The sequence below is a fragment of the Panthera pardus genome, unplaced genomic scaffold, assembly GCF_024362965.1.
Source record: "Panthera pardus isolate Hobbes unplaced genomic scaffold, ASM2436296v1 HiC_scaffold_13, whole genome shotgun sequence".
NCBI classification, from domain to species: Eukaryota; Metazoa; Chordata; class Mammalia; order Carnivora; family Felidae; genus Panthera; species Panthera pardus.
This window is the reverse complement of record NW_026526688.1, coordinates 204,441,234-204,460,942: the sequence shown is the minus strand read 5'-3', so window position 1 is coordinate 204,460,942 and position 19,709 is coordinate 204,441,234. Positions and strand designations below refer to the sequence as shown.

General features: G+C 66.4%; 2 protein-coding genes across 4 annotated transcripts; one reads left to right on the top strand and one right to left on the bottom strand.

Moving 5' to 3' along the window:
• The first annotated feature begins 3,605 nt into the window (after window positions 1–3,605).
• IDUA (alpha-L-iduronidase) lies at window positions 3,606–18,769 on the top strand. 3 transcript variants are annotated; one of them, XM_019436829.2, is made up of 14 exons: window positions 3,606–3,875; window positions 4,648–4,788; window positions 15,063–15,148; window positions 15,337–15,444; window positions 15,717–15,812; window positions 15,909–16,111; window positions 16,243–16,422; window positions 16,639–16,741; window positions 17,078–17,290; window positions 17,371–17,492; window positions 17,569–17,694; window positions 17,780–17,856; window positions 18,264–18,364; window positions 18,513–18,769. In XM_019436829.2, exons 1-14 carry the CDS (start codon window positions 3,721–3,723, stop codon window positions 18,617–18,619), a joined length of 1,818 nt encoding a protein of 605 aa, XP_019292374.1. In that variant the 5' UTR covers window positions 3,606–3,720; the 3' UTR covers window positions 18,620–18,769. The 3 variants fall into 3 exon arrangements, with proteins under 3 accessions (XP_019292374.1, XP_019292373.1, XP_053757780.1); XM_019436828.2 differs by having other exon boundaries at window positions 3,609–3,875; window positions 16,525–16,741; XM_053901805.1 differs by lacking the exon at window positions 17,078–17,290 and having other exon boundaries at window positions 3,609–3,875; window positions 16,525–16,741.
• Window positions 4,456–12,389, bottom strand: SLC26A1 (solute carrier family 26 member 1). Its single transcript, XM_053901803.1, is given in 5 exon segments — window positions 4,456–6,132; window positions 6,134–6,904; window positions 6,906–7,187; window positions 7,808–8,406; window positions 11,889–12,389. Coding segments are annotated over 4 exon segments (2,121 nt in total). The 5' UTR covers window positions 8,396–8,406; window positions 11,889–12,389; the 3' UTR covers window positions 4,456–5,652.
• Window positions 18,770–19,709: the final 940 nt, after the last annotated feature.

Genomic DNA, 19,709 nt, shown 5'->3' with positions numbered 1-19,709 from the left:
CTGGGCTGATGGCTCGGAGCCTGGAGCCTGTTTCCGACTCTGTGTCTCCCTCTCTCTCTGCCCCTCCCCCGTTCATGCTCTGTCTCTCTCTGTCCCAAAAATAAATAAAAAACGTTGAAAAAAAAAAATTTAAAAAAATAAATAAATAAATAAATAAATAAATAAACGTTAAAAAAAAATTAAAAAAAAATAAAAAAGCATGTTTTGAATAAGAAATATTTGTAAAAAAGAGGAAAAATAAGGTTCTGAAGAGGAGAAGCAGGGGGGAGGGGAGCCGCTGCAGTTGAGGCCCGCCCAGGGGAGGCCCCCACAGGCCCTTCCGCCGCTTCCCCCTGACGCAGGAATGAAAAGCCTAAAACGGGGGGGGGGGGGGGGGGGGGGGGGGAAGAAAGAAAAAAACCACATAAGGGGAGAAAATACAGGCCCAAATTTGCCTGTTGTTTCACCTGGAAAACCTGAGGGCGGCTGACAGTAGATTTGCACAAGCCGGTGCCGCAGCCCGACCGTCAGGGTCAACGCCCTGCTGTTTCCCGAGACGTCGGATCTGTGCCTGTCTCAGCGGCCCATCGGCCGCAGCCGCTTCCACACCCGGAAGGACCCCGCGCCCCCTCCAGGCTGCCTAGGGCCCGCAGGCCCTGACCCAGCCTGCGCTCACCTCCGGGGGGACTCCTGGGACAGAGTCCCTAGGACGCAGGGGCCAGCAGCTCTCGGTCCTGTTCACGGTTCGCCGGCAACACGTTCCTCCCCAGACCCCCGGCGGCCCGGGAGCCCCCCGGGAGCCCCCCGGGAGCCGGCGGGCCACGGGCCACCGTGTGCCGTGGCGCCCGGTGGAGCGCGGCTGCCAGGGCGTCCCTGAGCAAGGACAGGACCCAAGGGCCGGTCCTTTGGCCAGACTCCACGCGGTTGTCTCAGCGGCGGACGCTCTGGCCAACAACGGCCCGTGTCCACACTGACTCCGCACCGTCAGGCCGCTGCCTGAGAACGGTCACCTTCGGAGTGAAGAAGGCTGGCGTCTCGCGCCTCACGGATGCCGAAAACACAACCAAAAATCCCACACGTCTCCAGGTATGCTGAGGCCACGATACGAGTCCTGCCAAGACATACTCATTCCCTTTGGAGTTACAGGCGTCACTAACACGGTAACAGAGACACAGGTCACTTGTCACATCCCTGAGACCTTCCACAGAGCCGCTTTCACCGACACGCGTAGTGGGCTCCTCGCTCTTTCGTATCCCGGTCCGATAGATGGACCCCAGTCAGTCACGGTCTCGCCCCAGGCCTCAAGCTCCCTTCGTTAAGGGCCCTTTGCCCAACGCACACTGACTTTCAAAGCTTCCCCGCCGCCCTTCCCTGCACCCGAGGGAAGCGTCCAGCTTCTGTGCAATGCAGACGCATCGCGTGAGGCCCCTCACGGGTCTCTCCCCACCCTCGTGTCTCTGTGTGGCGCCGAGCCACGCGTCTGGCCTCCTGCTTCTCGGGATGGGAGTGTGAACTTCTTCCGTCACGGCCATCATTTCCCCGTCTTAGCACAGCAGCGACAACACACCCGAGCACACGCTTGAGAACAATCTGACCGCCTCTCCCTCCTGAGGTCTTTGCGCGGCCTCCTCCCTGTCAGATCCCCCTCGGCCCCCCTCGCGAGGACGCCGTGGTGACGTGCAGGGCCCGTTCGGATCATCCCGGATCATCTCCCCACCTCAAGAGCCTTAGCTTAATCACACCTGCGAGTGCCTTCACCGCGTAAGGTCGCCCTCAGAGGTCCTGGGGGTTAGGCCCGTGGACACCGCGGCGGGCCAGCCCTCACAGTGCGTCTGTTCCGCTCACGACTTCCGCGCTATCGTCGGGCACTTCGATTCTCTGCCGTGTCGAGGCCCCAGATGTCACGTTACCGTTTTGCAAACCGCTCCCCGTGAGATCTGTATCCCGCACACCCGTCCTCTGCCTCCGGGCCGGGCTGGGTCGTTCTCCCGCTTGAAGGACGGACGCCAGGTACTGTTTCCTTAAGTGAGGGCCAGTGGCGGCCAGCGTCCGCGGAGCTCGTTTCTCCAAAACGTCTTTATTTGACCTCTTTCGAAGTGCACTTCTTGCCGGATCCAGACTCCAGCTTGCCAGTTGTTTCTTTCCAGGACTCCTTGTCCGCTGGCTTCGGTGGCTCCTGTTGAAAAGTCCGTGTGCTCTGAGGGCACGTCGTCCGTCCCTGGCTTCAGCACTCCGTCACCACGTGTTCGGGTTCTGCTTCCTTCGTGCCTTTCCTCTCGGGCTTCGCGGCACCTCTAGATTTGTTAGCTGGCTATCCTCCCTCGCTTTTAGAAGATCACCAGCTCTTGGGGCGCCTGGGTGGCTCAGTCGGTTGAGCGTCCGACTTCCGCTCAGGTCATGATCTCATAGTTCATGGGTTCAAGCCCCGCGTCGGGCTCTGTGCTGACAGCGCGGACCTCCCTTCGGATCCTCTGTCCCCCGTCTCTCTCTGCCTGCCCCCCACCTGCGCACATGCTCTCTCTCTCTGTCTCTCAAAAATGAATAAATATTAAAAAAAAAAAAAAGATCGCCAGCTCTTTTCTCTTCAGATGTACTTTGTGCCACCAACCGAAAGGAACTGGTACCTTGGGCTCTGTGGATGGAGGGAGGGTGGTGTCAGCACAGGGGTCTTCACTGTGTGGTGAGACTTCTGGTGTTTGGAGACGCAGTGCTGTCTGACTTGCCCAGGGCACGTGTACAGCTTAAAGCGTAAACATTAACGCCTCAAGGCCACCTGCCCCACACCCAGGCCCGATCACCCAGCTGTCTGTTCGAAATGTTCACTTGGCTCCTCGCAGGCAGCTTATCCCCTGACCACACCTGCTCCTCTTTCTTTTCTTTTCTTTTTTTAAATTCTTTTAATGTCTATTTATTTTTGAGAGAGAGAAAACCAGAGAGAGTGGGGGAGGGTTAGGGAGAGAGGGAGACACAGAACCCGAAGCAGGCTCCGGGCTCCCGGCTGTGAGCACAGAGCCCGTCTCGAACTCGACCTCACCTCACCTCAGAGGCTGTGAGATCATGACCTGAGCCACCCGGGCGCCCCGCTGTGCCAAGCCGAAGCCCCAGGGAGTCACCTTCCACTCTGCTCCTTCCTCCCGCCCCTGCATCCAATCCATCCGAGGTCCTAGCGCTCACCTTCCAAATGTGCCCCACGTCTGACCACCCGTGCCCACTGTCCGGCCATCGTAAGTCTGAGCCGTCAAGCGGCCGCCTGACCCGCGCATTAGGCTACTTCCCGGCCTCCGGGGCGATCCCCCGAAGCACGACCAAGACAACGGCTTACCCCGGAGCCCCCGGACGGCGGGGCGCGTTTGCAGGAGGCGCCCGCGCACAGCCGACGAGCGGGAACCCGCACCGGCACCAGGGACGGACCCAGCCCGGAAGGGGCAGCGTGCGGGGATGCCCGGGGCTGGAGCCGGGCGGGGACCCCCACCGCGGCGGCCCGGCCCCCTAATTCCCGCCCGCTCGTCGGCCCCGCCTCTCCCCCCCCCCCCCCCACCGGCGCCCAGATTCCGAGGACCCACCCGGACCCGGCCCGGCGCCCCGGCCCCCGCCCCCAAGGTGGCGGTCACGTGGCGTGCGACCCGGAGGCGGAACCGGCCTGCGCTGCGCCGACCTCGGCTCCCGGAGCGCGGGGGACCTGCCGGGCCTAAGGGACCGTGCGCGCCTCTCCCCCCCCCCCCGGCCCCGCCGCGCTCGGCCATGCGGCCCCCGCGCTCCCGCGCCGCGCCGCTCGCGCTCCTGGTCGCGCTGCTGGCCGCGCCCCCGGCCCTGGCCGAGGCCCCGCACCTGGTGCTCGTGGACGCGGCCCGAGCGCTGCGGCCCCTGCGGCCCTTCTGGAGGAGCACCGGCTTTTGGTGAGCGCTCCGCGCGGGGAAACTGAGGCCCGAGAGGCCGCTGTCGCCTGCATCCCGCCGCGCGCCTCTCCCAGGCCCGGGACGCGCTCCCCGCCCGCGATCTCCCTGGACCCCTTGTTGCATCGGAGGGGCTCGGGCTCCCGCGCCCACGGCCGGCTCCTCCTTCCTCGTGGAGCCGTCCTGCAGTCAGACTGGGGTTTCCTCTGTCGGCCTGAGCCACGCGATGTTTGCGTGCGCCCCGGGCTTTTCCGAGCGGGTACCCCGTGTGGTGGAGGCCTGCGGACGCTCGCTGATTTTGCCCGGTGGCCGCTGGGGGGCAGGCCAGGCTGCAGGCGGGGCTGCGGCGCAGGCCCCTCCCAAGGGGGCAGCCCCAGTGGAGTCGGACACGCCTGTAGGGGGCCTATCAACCCCCACCCCCTCTCCGTGTCTGCCTATCTTCCCTCTCCCCGCCGTGTCTCCCACGCGCTCCCTGTCATTCTTATAACCAAGATCACCTGGCTGGTGGGACAAGGAACAGGGTATTGGGATGTGGTCCTCTCTCCTCAGGGAGCCCCCCCATTTCCATAAACATGAGCCTCCGTGGCATTCCTGGCATTAGGGGCCATTTTATTACATCAGGGACAGTAAAATTCATCGGCGGGCACTCCAGGGTCCAGCTGCTGGGGACTGCTGTCCCGGGGCAATCTGGGGCCCTGGATTTGTAGCTGCAGGGGCTGTTCTGGCGCCCCGCCCCTGGGGACTGATGGCCCATTCCCCCTTGTTCTGTCCCCAGTCCCCCGCTGCCTCACAGCCGGGCTGACCAGTATGACCTCAGCTGGGACCAGCAGCTCAACATGGCCTACGTGGGCGCTGTCCCCCACGGCGGCATCGAGCAGGTCCGGACCCACTGGCTGCTGGAGCTCATCACAGCCAGGTGAGTGATGGGGGCAGCTGGGCGGAGCCCCCTTACTGGAGACGAAGACCAAGGCCGAGAGGAGGCAGCGTCCGGGAGGACAGTGTGGTGCCGTGTGGGCTGTGATGGGGGCAGAGCGGAGGGGGCGTCCTGTTGCCCTGACACCTCCTGGCAAAACGTCCTCGGTGGAGGAGGCCGCGCGGGGCCGTGGGGGCTCCCGGGGCAGCCCCGAGTTTGGGCACAGCTGGCTTCCCACCGGACAGGACTTGGAGGCTCGGGGTCGGGTGGGTGTCCCACTGCGCCAGCTTTGTGGCTGGAGCCAGCCCCGGAGCACGTGCGCCCACGCACCTGGTGCCCCGTGTCCTCGGGTCAGGCTTTGCAGGAGCGCCGCCCAAGGGCTGAGCGGGACTTGGGTCGATCACGCCCACCTTTGGCCTTGCAAAGCTCAGCCTGGCCGAGGCGTGAGATGTAAGGAGCACTTGGGTGTGTGTTTGAAGGGCTCCCAGAGACACAGACCCTCCCGGCTGTGGCCAGTGGGACTGGGGCCGGGCGGGCCAAGGGAGGCCTCGCGATTGCCTCGGGCCCTTGTTCAAACGAGCCGGTGACAGCCAGCGTCGGACTGACCCTGCGGCACGAGTACACACAGCACCAGGGCCCGGGGTGGCTGTGGTGGCTTGTTTCAAAGGCGTAGTTCCTGGATGTTCAAGTGTCCGAGTCCTTTGTGTGTTCCCTGGTTCTTCCAGGGCACAGCGTCGGTCTCGGGGCGGGGGCGGGGGGGGGGGGGCAGTGGCGACTGTGCTCATTGATGTCAGAGACCGACGGCGTGAGCCTGTCTGCCCAGGGCTCCCGGAAGGGCGGTCAGGCTGGCGTCGGGCACCGGCCGCGCTAGAGGGTGGAGTCGGTGGCCGTCTGCTCCCCGTGGCGGGCTCGGGCCACCTGCACGGCGCTGTGCACGCTGTGGAACAGCTGCCCCTCCTCGGCCGCGTCCCCCGTGTCGTCCCCGAGGAACCCGCCTCTCCTCAGGGTGTCCCTCACCGGGGGACTGCAGCAGGCCAGGAGCAGCGCGATGCCCAGGGCCCTGTAATCTCGGCGCAGGTCCTGCAGCGCGGCCACGCCAGCCGCGTCCAGGAACAGCAGCGGAGCGCAGTCGATGACCACCGCGTGGAAGCCGGCCGCCGGGGGCACCAGCCGTGCGGCCGTGCTGCTGGCTGGGCCCGGGTCCGTGCCCTCGACGGGGTCTCCCTCGCCGACCCTGGCCTCCGGGCCCCGCTCCTTCCTCGCGGTGGCCGCTGTCCCCGCATCCAGCCCCGTGAGTCTGTAGAGTGACCGCAGGAAGAAGTCCTTGTTGGCGTAGTAGAGCGGCCCCCGCGAAGCGGAACACGTGCACGCCCGGCTCAGGGACCAGGCCCTCAAACTCCGCGGCGTCCTCGTAGAAGCCCGAGTCCCCAATCTGAGCGAGCAGGGTGGCCCGTGGGCGTTGCGTGCGGCCAGCCAGGCTGAGCAGGGACAGGAGGACGCCCGCCAGCAGCCCCGCCTCGACGCTGACCAGCACGCAGGTGGCCGCGGTGGCCACCCAGACCAGCGCATCGGCCGGGCTGAGCCGCCACAGCTGCGGGACGTCCCTCGCTTTGCGCAGGGCCCCGCGCAGGCTGACGATGATGACGCAGGCCAGCACGCTCCGCTGCAGGTCCCGGAACAGCGGCGCCAGCACCAGCAGCACCAGCAGCACCACGGCGGCGCTGACCACGCTGGACAGCTGCGTGCGGCAGCCGGTGGCCGTCTTCACCAGGCTCTTGGACAGGGCGGCGCTGGTGGCGAAGCAGTGGAAGAAGGCAGGCAGCACGTTACAGCAGCCCACGGCCAGCAGCTCCTGGTTGGCTCGCACGGAGTAGCCGTGGCTCCGGGCGAACATCTCCGCCAGGGACACGGAGAAGGCGGAGCTCACCAGCGCCAGGGGCACGGCGTCCAGCACCACGCGCCGCATCAGCCCAGGGTCGGGCAGCCGGGGGGCCACGAACCCGGTGGGGATGTCGCCGGCCACGCTGGAGCCAAAGCGCTCGTGGAGCCGCCCGAAGTGGGACGCCAGCGTGGCCGCCACGATGACCAGCAGCTCCGTGGGCAGCGGCACCTTCAGGCGGGTGGCGGCAGCGGTCCGACAGCTCCTTAGCGGCCAGCAGCACGGCCAGGCACGTGGCGCTGGTGAGCACGTCGCACAGGTTGGCCTGGCCGGCGCCGCGCAGCAGGCTCAGCCACGTGCTGACCACCATGCCCGGCCCTTGGTGCCGTGGGACCCTCACGCCCAGCAGGTGCTTCAGCTGGGAGGTCAGGATGGTCACCGAGGCCCCCATGGCAAAGCCGTCGAGCAGGGGCTGTGAGAGGTAGGTGGACACGAAGCCCAGCCGGAGGACGCCCATGAGGACCTGCGGACAGAGCGCGGTCAGGGCAGCGGTGCCGCCGACGGGGCGGCCGCGGCCCAGAGCCCCACACCCCTCCTCGCGGCTGCCGCCGCTGCCGCCGCCGCTGCTGCTTTCCCGAACGGACTCTGTCTGGAGTCCCTTGCCCACGCGCGTGCACACACAGGCACGGCAGACACGGAGGTGCACGTGTGCCCTTACACGCTCGCTTCTGCTTCTCTCACACGTGCGGGCTCCAGGCGCTGGAAAGCCGCTCCCTTCTCCTGTCCTGCGGGTGGCACTGTCCCCTCTCCCCAGAGACCTGCGGCCCTTGGGAGGGTGTGAAATCAGGGCGGACGGGCCAGGCCGTACCCGGCCAGCCGTCCCTGGACAGGGTCCCTGTTCCTGGGCACCCTCAGACCCTCGGGTGCCCCGTCCGGGCCGCCACCCCCGTGCCCTCCTGCGCCTATGCCTGCCCCGCCCTTGCTGGCTAAACCCGCTGCCCTCTGAGGCCTTGACCCCGCACCGCCCTGGCCTTGGCCCTTCTGGGGGTGGCGAGCGAGTGAGGGGCCTGCTCTGAGTGGCTGAGCGGGCGGTCCGGACCTGCGCCCGGGCTCTGCAGAAGCCCAGTGCGGTCAGCCCCTCACCTGGTAAATCCCAGCCACCAGCGTGAGGGCGGTGGCGACCCGGATGGCGTAGCAGTCCTGCCCGCAGTCCCGTGGCCTGAGCACCAGCGTGGCCGAGGCGTTGAGGGTGGTGCCGTTGTCCCCGGACCCCGGGCCGTCCCGGGCGGGGTCAAAGCCAGCCAGCAGGAGCTCGCGTTCCACCACCTGGCCCACCATGAGGCAGAGCAGGCTGAAGATTCCCATGGACACGTGGCGCGAGGTGCCCATGAGAAAGTAGATGAGGTTCGCGAAGAAGGACGTGTACAGACTGTAGATGGGCTGCAGCCCTGCCAGGAGCGAGTAGGCGATGGCCTGCGGCACCAGGATGATGCCGATGACCAGCCCGGACATGACGTCGCCCGCCAGGGCCTCCCGCGGGCGGTAGTGGCGCAGCCAGCGTGTGGCGGGGAGCAGGTCCTGCGCCAGCGCCCAGGCCCCGCGCGTGCTGCAGGCGCAGCCCCGCCACAGCCTGGCTTTAAGCATCTCGCGCAGGCCCGGGGGCACTGGGGGCCGCCGGCGGACCAGCACCAGCCCCCCGCCCTGCTGCGTGCAGTCGGGGGACACGTCCATCCTGGGAAGACCTGAAACAGAGGTGGGCATCCCTGCTGGGGTCAGCGGGCGGCACAGAGACCCAGACTCGCATGTGGCCAGACCCAGCTCCGCTGCTCCCGGCCCACCTCCCCGTGCCCACGTCCACGCCAGAGGCCCCCCCTCGCCGTCACCCAAGCCGGCGGGGTCCCTCCGGCGGCCCTCCCATCACCGCTGCACCATGGGCCCTGGGGCTTAGAGGAAGAGCGCCTCCTGGTGCCCCCTGTTGAACCTTGAAGATAGGGAGACCCCAGATCTTTGCTCGCGGAGGGGCTGCTCACACAGCAGCACTCGCTATACCCCCCGGTCCTCGGGGTAGAATTCCCGGGACGCGCTTTGGGAGGCTGATCTTAGACGAGGCCAGCCGGGAGGGAAGTGGGGGTGGCTGGTGTCTGTCACCTGCCCCGTCACCTGGGACCGCGGGACACACTCCTGGGTTGGGTCTCAGACCACACAGGTGCACCATGGAGCGCAAGTCTGGGACTGTCCCTTGTGTCCCAAGGGCACCTCACCTGCTGGGGCCCGGCCCCGTCCTTGACTTCTCACTCGCTGGCCCAGGACATGCGGCCTGCGGTTTCGCTGGGGTGTGGAGGACGGCCTGGCAGGCACAGCCCCCCGTGAGCACTAGGGGGACGTCATGAGTTGTGTTTCCTTCCTGTGGAGACCTCACCACGCAAGGGTCCCCCCAAGCCCCCCAGGGTCTGGGTGTGTGGCATGAGGACTGTCGAAATGGCATCTGCCTGGTGCCTGAGGGGCCGGAAAGAAAACCCGAGAATCGTCCTGCCCCTCCCCTTCACCCAGGGAGCTGGCCTCTGCTGTGGCTTTGAGGGCCCCACGGCCCTGCGGCGGGGCCGCGGGATGATTCTTACCTGGGGAGCCCCTCACAGGCTCGGTGGGCGGGAGGGTAGCGAGGCCCCTGGCTTGTCAGCGCTCCAAGGCCCGACTCTGCCGGCCGCCTGCACGTCCAGAGCTCTCTGGCTTGTTAGCCGGTGGGGACGTGTGGACGGCGGGTTCTGAGGCAGAGCCGGAGCCAGGAGCCGGGCCGCGGCAGGTCTGGCGCCCGCCGCGGGCAGCGCTCTGTGGTTACCATGTGACTGCTTAGCCAAACTGGGTTTGCGGTTCAATTATTTACCCCAAAGATTGCTGAGTCATGGGTTTCCCCCAGATGAGCGTTACCTGAGTGGCTAACCCAGGGAGTTGTGCTGTAATCCCAGCTCACAAGTAAGTGCGAGTGTGTGCACCTCTGGTAAGCTCCCATCCCCCCATGGGGCTCCAGGTGCGGGACAGCGTGGGTGAGGGCAGCAAAGAGCTGGCGCAGGGCGCGTGGGTCCTGGGGTCCTCTGGGGGGCGGGAGGCGCGCGAGCCCAGCCAGCCCTGGGATGCGAGCCTGCAGCTCTGGGGCCCGTTGCCGTGGTCGCACGACTGACCAAGGGTGGGCAAGGATGAGAGGGGTACCCGGGTCGGGGCTGGTCGCCTCATCCCATGACATCCTCCCTCTTCTGCCATGAGACGGTTCTGGTCTGCTCTGGAGCACGGGCCAAGTGTACCTGAGCCAGCCGGGCACCGGGCAGCCGTGTCCCAGCCTCTGTTCTGTGGCCTCTTGTGGAAAGCAGGCACGGGGCCGTTGCTGAGCATGTGTGTGCACATGCACGTGGACTGCTGTGGGCGGGGCGGGGGGGGCCGCCAGGCATCGGGACACACTGCCAGCCGGGTTTGCCCTTCTTGCCGTGGGGTGCGGGTCCAACCCCCGGTGACTGGCAAGTGCCCGGCCTTGCCGCGTCTCCGGTCTCTCTGAGGCAGGTGGGGTCTGCCTGGGAGAGCCGGAGTGAAGGCGATCCCTTTAAATGATTACTCTCATGCCCCACGAAGGGTGGACGGCTGTTTTTAACACGATTCTGAGTCTCAGGTCCCCCACCTTTACACCCAGTGAAGGGGAGCCCCCCTCCCGCCATGTTGAAGGGCTACGTGGGAAGGGCCCATCCCAGGGGGCTTTCCCGTCTACCCGGGACAGAGCTGAGGGTCTTCCCTCCACCTACCCCCCCAGAGTCCAGCCCAGGACCCGCTTGGCCCCTGGTGGGGAGCTGTTTGCCCAGACCAGAAACCGTGTTTTGGGCTGGGCGGACAAGCTAGAGCAGTTCCGGGCTTCGGACCCCTCCCTGGGGCAGATGACGTTCACCTCAGGGTGCAGAGAGGAGGGTAGCTATTGAGGGGGTCATATAAACTTTATCTCCTGTCCCAGCTACTGGCAAGGGGGCAGAGAGAGAATTCCTTGGGTGGCCTGCCAGGCGGGAGCCTCATCGCCCTTGGGGGTCTCCCTAGATGGGGTACAGAGCACAGGCTGTGTGACACAGAGGACTCGGGCACAGAGCAGCGGAGGCCAGGGCAGATACGCGTGTGTGCATGCTGGGGTGGGGGATGGGGCCTGGGTGCTGGTGTAAGAAAGGGGGTACCTGGGGTGGGGACCTAATGTAGGGAGGAGCCGTTCCTCTGTCTTAGGAAGGGGGGGCAGGGGTCTCTGGAGGTTCTGGGGTGAGATTCGTGGCAGGTGGAGATATTTCAGGGAGGGGCTCTTTTGGCCCATCAGAGCCCCTGTCCAGTCAGATGCAGCATGGAGGCTGGCCTTGGGCTGGCCTTGGTGGCAGGGATCGGACCTCATAACCCTGCAGCCCCTGCCCAGGCTGCCTGCCTAAATCAGGCGAGGAGATAACAGTGAGGTCACATGTGACCTTTGAGAGAATTTCAGGACACCACCCCCAACCCTGCCCCCACCGCGTCCCTCTGCCTGTTTCTTTGTGCATTGAGGCCGGCGACCTTCACCTGGGGTCTGGTGGGGCACAGAGGGACCTGTGGTTCTGGGCCCCTGCCTGCCAGAGGGGCTGCTGACGCCCACACTGGCGCTAAGGTGGGCGCCGGGAGGGAGCTGCAGACCTCACTGGAACGGGCGCCGTGGGGTCTAGTACAGATCGGCAGGAACCTCCCTCGGGGGACCGCTGCCCAGCTCTGTGCCACATGGTTGTTCCCTTAATATTTGCCCGTAAATCACCGTTTCAAGAGATCAAACACACTCCTTTGGAAAGGAAACATTGCATCCTGACCCTAAGTGCGAAGAGGCGGGGCCGACCACCTCCGGGGCCCTGGAGACCGGACGCGAGCTTCTCCCTAAAGACACGCCTACCGCGAGCCCAGAGGTTCTAGGTGGCAAGGTGGAGAGTGAGCGGCCTCTGCCGCGCTGGCCTGGAGCCTGACACCCCCCTACCCCCGTCCCCGGACCGAGGCTGCAGGTGCGCCGGGGGATCCGCGCTGCATCTCCCCCTCCGAGCCGCCCGGGCCGGCCGTGCGCTTCGCTCCCCTCCCCTCCTGTCCGTGTGCGCCGGGAGCGCGCGCCCCCGCCGCCGAGCACGCGCGGCCGCGGCCCCGCGCTCACGCGCTCGTGCCCCCCCCCGCGCCCCCCCTCCCCTCCCCCCCGCGCACTCACCGGCCCCGGCGCAGCTCTGCCTCCGGCGCACGCGCTCAGGCCCTGCCGCGGGGGCCCCCGGAGCCGCCGCCCGCCGCCGCGTGCGTGAATGAGGCCTTTGTGCCGCCGCCGCAGCCCCGGCCCTCGTGCCCACGTTCGGACCCTTGCGGGGGGCCGCGGAGTGGGGGCCGGGCCCTCCGAGAGCCGCGCCTCGCTGCGGGCGGAGTGCTGGGGTGGGCTGCACGCTTCACCTCGCTGCTCAGCCCCCTCCCTAAATTAGGTTTCTCAAACCTCTCTCTGAACGGGGCAGGGCAGAGGGAGACCAAGGTGCGGACGGCGGGGCCTAAGGACCGTTCCCCGGGGTTCGTTGGCCAGGGGTCGCCTCTGAGGTCGGGTCTTCTGGCCCCTGGGGCAGGTGTATTAGCCCCCAGATTATCCTTGGCTGCCGAGGCTGGCTGGAGAAGGGGACACTCATATCTACTCAGGGTGACAGGCTGGCGATGCCTCTGCCGCTGGGGCTCCCCCCGGGGTACCACCCCCCACCACCCCCCCCCCCCCCCAGCCCAGGACAGCAAGTGCAGGAGCATTGATCTGAGCCCCGCGGTGCCCCCTACCCAGTGTAAGCTCAGCAGGCCGGGATTACCGCTGCTAGGGTGTGCAGAGAAAGCCCGGAGACCCTGCATATGCCTTCACTTTCCACCGGGTCACCCCACCACCCGTGGCCCACGCCCCCTCCCCCACAGTAGTGGGACTTTGGAACGGTCTGCTGTGTGCATTTAATTTTTACCCAACTGCTTGTTAGTTTTCTTTGCTACCGGCTGTGACCTTTGGATGCGGGAGAAACGGGTGAGGGAGGTGATCCCCGCTGCCCACAAGCTCATCCTGCTGAGCCCCTGGTGGGAAGACGCACCCCTACACAGAGGGGCCAGCCGGCAAGGGGAGGCAGGGTGCGGGGCCCAGGACGGGCAGGGGGCACTGGCGCGTGGTTGGCTGGACTTGGTCCCTCAGGTGGGCTTCGGAAGCCAGACCCGGGGTCGGCCTTGACCTCGTAGGAAGTGAGGGGTGGGGGAGGGAAGGACGTGGGGGGGGGGGGCGTTGACTCGTCCATGTCCTCGCTGTGTCCGGGAAGACGACGCTGGGCCGGCCAGGCTGGGGCGTGGGATGGGAGGTTGACAGATGAAAAGCTGTCGAGGGCCGGATCGCGTCGTGACCCCCCCACCTGGCCGGACTGCCGACAGCTCAGGACAAGCCCGGCCGCCACAAGAGGGCGCAGTACAGGCCCTCCTGACATTTGGCACCTCCCTCCCGCAGATGGAGCCACAGAGCAGGTGTGTTCTCACACCTGAGCCCCTGCCACCCACCTGCCTGTGCTCCTCACTAGGCCACACCCCTCCCCTGCCCGGGCCCACCCCGGGCTCAGCGCTTGCTCCTGCGCTGCCCCACCCCCACTGCGCCTGACCGAAAGGCCGCCGGCTTCCACCGCCAGCCCCCAGTGCCAGCTCTACCCCTGGATGTCCGCCTCCATGTGGGCTCACCCCTGCCTGCCTCTGCCACCTGCACCCCTGCCCACCTAGCTGCTCAAGCGAAGTCCGAAGCGTTGTGTAAGATGTCCCCTGTTCATCAGCAGACGTCCCTCTGCTGTAGGTCCTTCCCGCTGCCTTTGTGGCCACCACCCAGTCCTGGCCCTACACCTCTGCCTGGGGCCCTTTCAAAACCAAGGTAGAGCTACGGGGACAGTAAAAGGGTCATCGATTGTCAGGGGGAGGCGGGGAGGGTGAACAGCCGGAGCCCGGGGCAGCTTTAGGGCAGCGAAGCAGCTCCGTGTGGCGCCAGGGTGGTGGGCGCCTGCCATCACGCGCTCGTCCAGACCCACGGGACGTGCACCACCGAGGGTGACCCTGCTGTGGACTCGGGGTGATGGCGACGCCTCGGCTCCAGCAGGCGCACCACCCGGTGGGGATGTGGATCGCGGGGGAGGCTGGGGGGGGGGCCGGGGGCGTGGGACATCCCCGTGCCTCCCTCACGTTGGCTGTGAGCCTAGATCTCTTAAGGGGCTCCTGGGTGGCTCAGTAGGTTAAGCGTCCGACTTCGCTCAGGTCATGATCTCGTGGTTCCTGAATTCGAGCCCCGCGTCGCGCTCTGTGCTGACAGTTCAGAGCCTGGAGCCTGCTTTGGATTCTGTGTCTGCCCCTCCCCTGCTCAAACTGCGTCTCTCTCAAAACTGAATAAACATTAAAAAAAAATTTTATTAAAAACTGCTCTTAAAAAAAAAAGTCTTAAAGTCGTGGCAGTGCTCCACTTGGACCTCTGAAAGGGGCCCCATTTCCTTGTGAGTCGGTCCCGTCCTCACCATGGGCACAAGGCCTCCAGTGACCTGTCACAGCCCGCACCCTGTTCTGCCCCAGGCACACTTGATGCTTTCTGCTGCTTGACAACCACAACTTTATTCCTACACCAAGACCTTTGCACGTGCTGCCTATCTGTTCCCCGAGGCATTCTTGCTGGCCTGCCTCATTACTTGGTTGTTACTTCAGAGAGGCCCTCCCTGCCTGACCCTTGGCTCCCTGTCACTTCTCCCTCGTGGTACATCTGATGTGTCCTTAAAGATTCAAATAGTTGCCTGATGATTTCTGTCCCCTGTCAGAATGTGAACCCGGAGGAAATTGGGCCCCGGTCTGGGGTGGGTGTGGGGGGGGTGGGGGAGGCTGCCCTTCAGAAAAGGGGTTTTCTGACTGCCCATGTTGCCTCTCGGAGTGTGGGGAGGGGAGAGGAGTACTGTTGAGACAACTCTGGAGCCCTGACCTCCAGGTGATGCAAGACACAGGCATGGCACCCACCAGGTCCTACCAGGCTCTTCTCCCATGGCTCCCCAGTCCACGGCCAGCGGTCTTCAGTGTGCTTTGTCCTCCCCTACTCCGTCCCGTTGTATCTTTTCCAAAAGACCTGCCTGCCTCGTGCCATGCCTGAGCCCAAAGGCTTGGGCATGGGGTTCAGGCACAGGCACACCAGTTCATACTAGGCCGTGAATGACCGGTAGGCTTCCGTCATTGGCGTTTTCCAAAGACAGGGACCCTTGAGGAGTCTGGATCTGAACCCTGTGTGGCACCTTGCAGGCTCCCTGCCTGCATGCACGTGGCTTCAGTTCCAGCCTGGGGCCCACTTCTCTCCGCGCTGACATCGAGTGTCCTTGTATAGGGGGTCAGCGGAGCAAGGCCTGAGCTACAACTTCACCCATCTGGATGGGTTCCTGGATCTTCTCCGAGAGAACCAGCTCCTCCCAGGTGAGCAGCCAGCCCCACCCTCTGTCTGCCAGTCCTGCCCCCTCCCCACCACCCGGCTCCTCTGCGTCCGCACTGGTGAGGCACCAGGGAGGCTGGCCTCTGTGCCGGCACGGTGGAGCCCCGGCTGGGTGGAGCACGGGGGCCGTGTGGCAGGCGGGCGGCAGGACAGCCACCTTCTTGTGTCGCAGGCTTTGAGCTGATGGGCAGCCCCTCCAAACGCTTCACCGACTTTGAGGACAAGCAGCAGGTGTTTGAGTGGAAGGAGCTGGTCTCCCTCCTGGCCAGGAGATACGTTGGTGGGCAGGGCACAGGCCTGAGCGGGAAAGGGGGGGTGCTCCTGGGGAGGCTCCTCCCGCATCACCCCGGCCACCTTGTTGGCCTCTGTCACGAACCCTGGGCCAGGGCCTCCGGATGGGGACGGCAGGCCAGGCAGGGTGCAGTGGGCCCACGTGGAATGAGATGTCGTCAGCACCTCCGAGCCTCCAACCGGGGGCCCGTCTCCCTGGGAGTTGGGATAGGCTTGGCCTTGCCCCTGGGGGGCACGTGTGCCAGTGGGGACACTCTGCAGACAGGTACGGACTCTCCCACGTTTCCAAGTGGAACTTCGAGACGTGGAACGAGCCGGACCACCACGACTTTGACAACGTGTCCATGACCTTGCAAGGTGGGGGGCACCTCCCGGGGTCCTGTGGGCTGAGAAGGGGCGGGGGCATCACCTCAGGCGCTGGCGTGTGGATTCCGAGGTCCCTCCCCCACCCAGGCTTCCTGAACTACTACGACGCCTGCTCCGAAGGCCTGCGAGCCGTCAGCCCCGCTCTGCGCCTGGGCGGCCCTGGGGACTCCTTCCACCCCTGGCCGCGCTCCCCGCTGTGCTGGGGCCTCCTGGGCCACTGTCACAACGGCACCAACTTCTTCACGGGAGAGTTGGGCGTGCGGCTGGACTACATCTCCCTCCACAAGAAGGTACAAGCGCTGGGCCCCCGCCCCTCCCCCGGCCGGGCACCCCCCCCCCCCCCAGCCAGCCGCAGCCCTGCCCGCGCTTAAGCGGCAGTCACGTGAGCGGGCCCCAGAGGTCCTGAAGCCCGCCTCCCCAGGGCGCGGGCAGTTCCATCTACATCCTGGAGCAGGAGCAGGCGGCCGTGCAACAGATCCAGCGGCTCTTCCCCAAGTTCGCAGACACCCCCATTTACAACGACGAAGCTGACCCGCTAGTGGGCTGGTCCCTACCGCAGCCTTGGAGGGCCGACGTGACCTACGCGGCCCTGGTGGTGAAGGTAGGCCCGTCCGAGGACCTCCCCCCGGGGCGGCGTTCCTTACTGGGAGGGCGGGTTCCAGGGGGGCGGCCTGGGACATCCCGACCCCCTGGACCCCCGCAGGTCATTGCGCAGCACCAGAACCTGCTGGTGGCCAACACCAGCTCCCCCGTGCGCTACGCGCTCCTGAGCAACGACAACGCCTTCCTGAGTTATCACCCGCACCCCTTCACGCAGCGCACGCTCACGGCGCGCTTCCAGGTCAACAACACCCGCCCGCCGCACGTGCAGCTGCTGCGCAAGCCGGTGCTCACCGCCATGGCGCTGCTGGCCCTGCTGGGTACCCCCCCCCCCGCCCCGCCTTCCCCGCGCCCACGGGGCTGCCGGTGCACCCGGGCCGGGGCTCGGTTAGGCAGGGGGTCGTTCCAGGCCCTAGTGGTGACCGTGTCCTACCGGGGGTGGGGGCGGCTCTTGCCCCAAGCGGTCCAGCTCCCCCCCCCCCTCCCCCGCCCCAGCACGCTGGGCCGCAGCGGCTGTGACGGGCGGGGCGGGGCGCCTCCCGGTGGGGGACCCCTAGTGGCGTGGGGGGCGGGGCTGAGTGGCAGGAAGCGAGCCCCCGGGAGGGCAGAGGGGCTGCGACTGCCGCCTAGCGACAGCCCCGCTCCCCGCCTCCTAGACGGCGAGCAACTCTGGGCCGAGGTGTGGCAGGGCGGGACGCTGCTGGACAGCAACCACACGGTGGGCGTCCTGGCCAGCGCGCACCGCCCGGCCGGCCCCGCTGACGCCTGGCGCGCCACGGTGCTGGTCTACGCGAGCGACGACACGCGCACCCACCCCAACCGCAGCGTCGCCTTGACCCTGCGCCTGCACGGGGTGCCCCCGGGGCCTGGTGAGCTGGGGTCCCGGGGAAGGGGTGGCTCTGGAGGGGGCGGGCCCGGCGAGGCGTGGCCCCAGCGTCTGGCTCCGCAGGCCTCGTCTACGTCACACTCTACCTGGACAACCGGTTCTGCAGCCCTCACGGCGAGTGGCAGCGCCTCGGCCGGCCGGTCTTCCCCTCGGCAGAGGAGTTCCGGCACATGCGCGCAGCCGAGGTCCGAGGGCAGGGTGGGAACGGGGCGGGGAGGCTCCCAAGGTCCCAAGGCCCCGAGTACCAGTCCCTGCCCCTAGGACCCGGTGGCCGCGGCGCCTCGCCCCTTCCCTGCCAGCGGCCGCCTGACGCTTCGCCCGGAGCTCCCACTGCCCTCACTCCTGCTGGTGCACGTGTGCGCACGCCCAGAGAAGCCGCCAGGCCAGGCAAGTGGCGGCCCCTTCCCCCACTGCCCGGGTCCCTCCAGCACCCCCCCCCCACCCCCCAGTCACGACACCTCTCTCCCTGCAGGTGACCCAGCTCCGGGCTCTGCCCCTGACCAGTGGGCAGGTGCTCTTGGTCTGGTCAGATGAGCATGTGGTCTCCAAGTGCGTGAGTGGGTTCATTCCCGGTACCCCTAATCCCCGTTCTGTTCATCCTCCCCCTGCCCTCCACTCTGGTCCCCAGAGGCTGCAGTGCCCACATGGTCACTCAGCTGTGGTCCTCCAAGCCCTCTGCCCCTCACACCCTGGCCACCGCTGTTTGCACAACCACACAAATGGCTCAAGACGCCACGCCTGTTGATGGGGGAGCAGGGTGCCCACAGGGGACATTTACAGGTGGCAGTCGGGCTCCTGTCCCCTCTCTTCATCGAGCTGGCCCGTCATCATCGCAGGAAGAGTACAGGGACCCGGGAGGAGTCAGAAAAGGGGCTGTAGGCAACAGGGCTGTAACTCTACGGTGTCTACACTCGCCCCACCTGGACACCAGCCCCGGTCCTGACTGACCTTCCCAGGTGCCTGTGGACGTATGAGGTCCAGTTCTCTGCAGGTGGTGAGGGGTACGCTCCCGTCAGCAGGAAGCCGTCGACCTTTAACCTCTTTGTGTTCAGCCCAGGTATGTTCACCCGTCGCCCTGGCCTCGGCACGGTGTTCCCTGGGGTGGGGTCCAGGGCTTCGTAAAGGGCAGGGTTAGGGGACTCCAGGAACCTGGGGCGGGTTCAAGGAGCCGCCCACTCGACAACACGCGTGTTTGTTTGCCTCAGACACAGCTGTCACATCTGGCTCCTACCGGGTTCGAGCGGTGGACTACTGGGCCCGACCAGGCCCCTTCTCGAACCCTGTGCAGTATGTGGAGGTCCCTGCCCCGTGAGGGCTGCCGCTGCCCAGTGACTGAGCTGGAGCTGACCGGTGACCCTGGGCGGCCAGGAGCTGAGGCGGGCTGGGCCACCGCCGGCCGTCACTTGGCTCTGTTCACCTTGTCCTGTGACTTGCTCGCCTCCTTAAAGTGCCTCTCCGCTCATCAGTCTTGGGGTTGGCCTTTGTGGATGGGCGTGCAGCCAAGTCGGGGCCTGGCTCCAGCAAGGCCTTCCCCGCCTCCCCCCCCCCTTCCAGAGTGCTTTCCCCCACCGCGGGAGCCAGGACGGGGAGCACGCTGAGCACAGGGGGACCGAGGTCCGGCTGCCATTAGGACAGCTGCCCTGCCTGCCTGGGGTCTCTGGCATCACTGCTGGGTGTGGTGGCCCCATTGCTGTCCCCGGCCCGTTCTGCAGAACAGGGGCTGAGGCTGTGCTTGGAGGGGTCCTGCCTGGGTCAGGTTGGAGCCCAGGAGGGGACCCCCTTCCTGAGCCCGGACAGGCTGTCCCCGGTACCCCCAGGTGGGAGGTCGGGTGGGGCTTCCAAGCTTTCTGGCCCAAACCGGGGCCAGCGGCCAAAAGGGTCTGCAGCGCCACCTGTAGGCTGCGCGTGCCGGCATGATCATCCCAGTTCTATACCTGAGCCCAGAAGGAAACAGCACGCTGAGACCAGGATGACCCGGGACCGTTTGCAGGGGTGCGGCGTGGGCAGGGAAGCTGCACAGGTTGTACAGGACCCCGGGACCCCTTTCCACACCCATACTCCGCCCCAGGCAGATGGAGCGGGTGGGGGCACCCTTACCGGTCCAGAGACAGAAAGGTGTGGAGAGGCCACCCGGCGAGGAGCAGAGACCTTCAGCCCGGGGTCTCAGCCAGCCGGGGAGGGGGCCCTGTGAGCAGGAGTGCGGGTGTGGTGGCTCTGATCTCTCTTCCTCTGCTGCCCTCCGGGGCTACGTTGGGCTCAGGACGGGGGGAGGTCTGAAGGGCAGAGGAAGACCAGACTGTCCATCCCTCTGAACCCCAAAGTCCTTACCTGTTCCTCTTGCCCCACGTGGGTGCCTCAGTGCCTGGGGGCCCGGTCCGTGTGTCTCTGTGGGGCACCGTTAC

Bases quoted from the DNA above. Each gene is read 5' to 3' on its own strand.
- IDUA (XM_019436828.2), top strand. From the start codon at position 3,721: ATGCGGCCCCCGCGCTCCCGCGCCGCGCCGCTCGCGCTCCTGGTCGCG. The intron at 17,493-17,568 runs GTCCGAGGGCAG...CCCTGCCCCTAG, and splicing joins GGCACATGCGCGCAGCCGAG to GACCCGGTGGCCGCGGCGCC. The intron at 17,695-17,779 runs GCAAGTGGCGGC...CTCTCCCTGCAG, and splicing joins CAGAGAAGCCGCCAGGCCAG to GTGACCCAGCTCCGGGCTCT.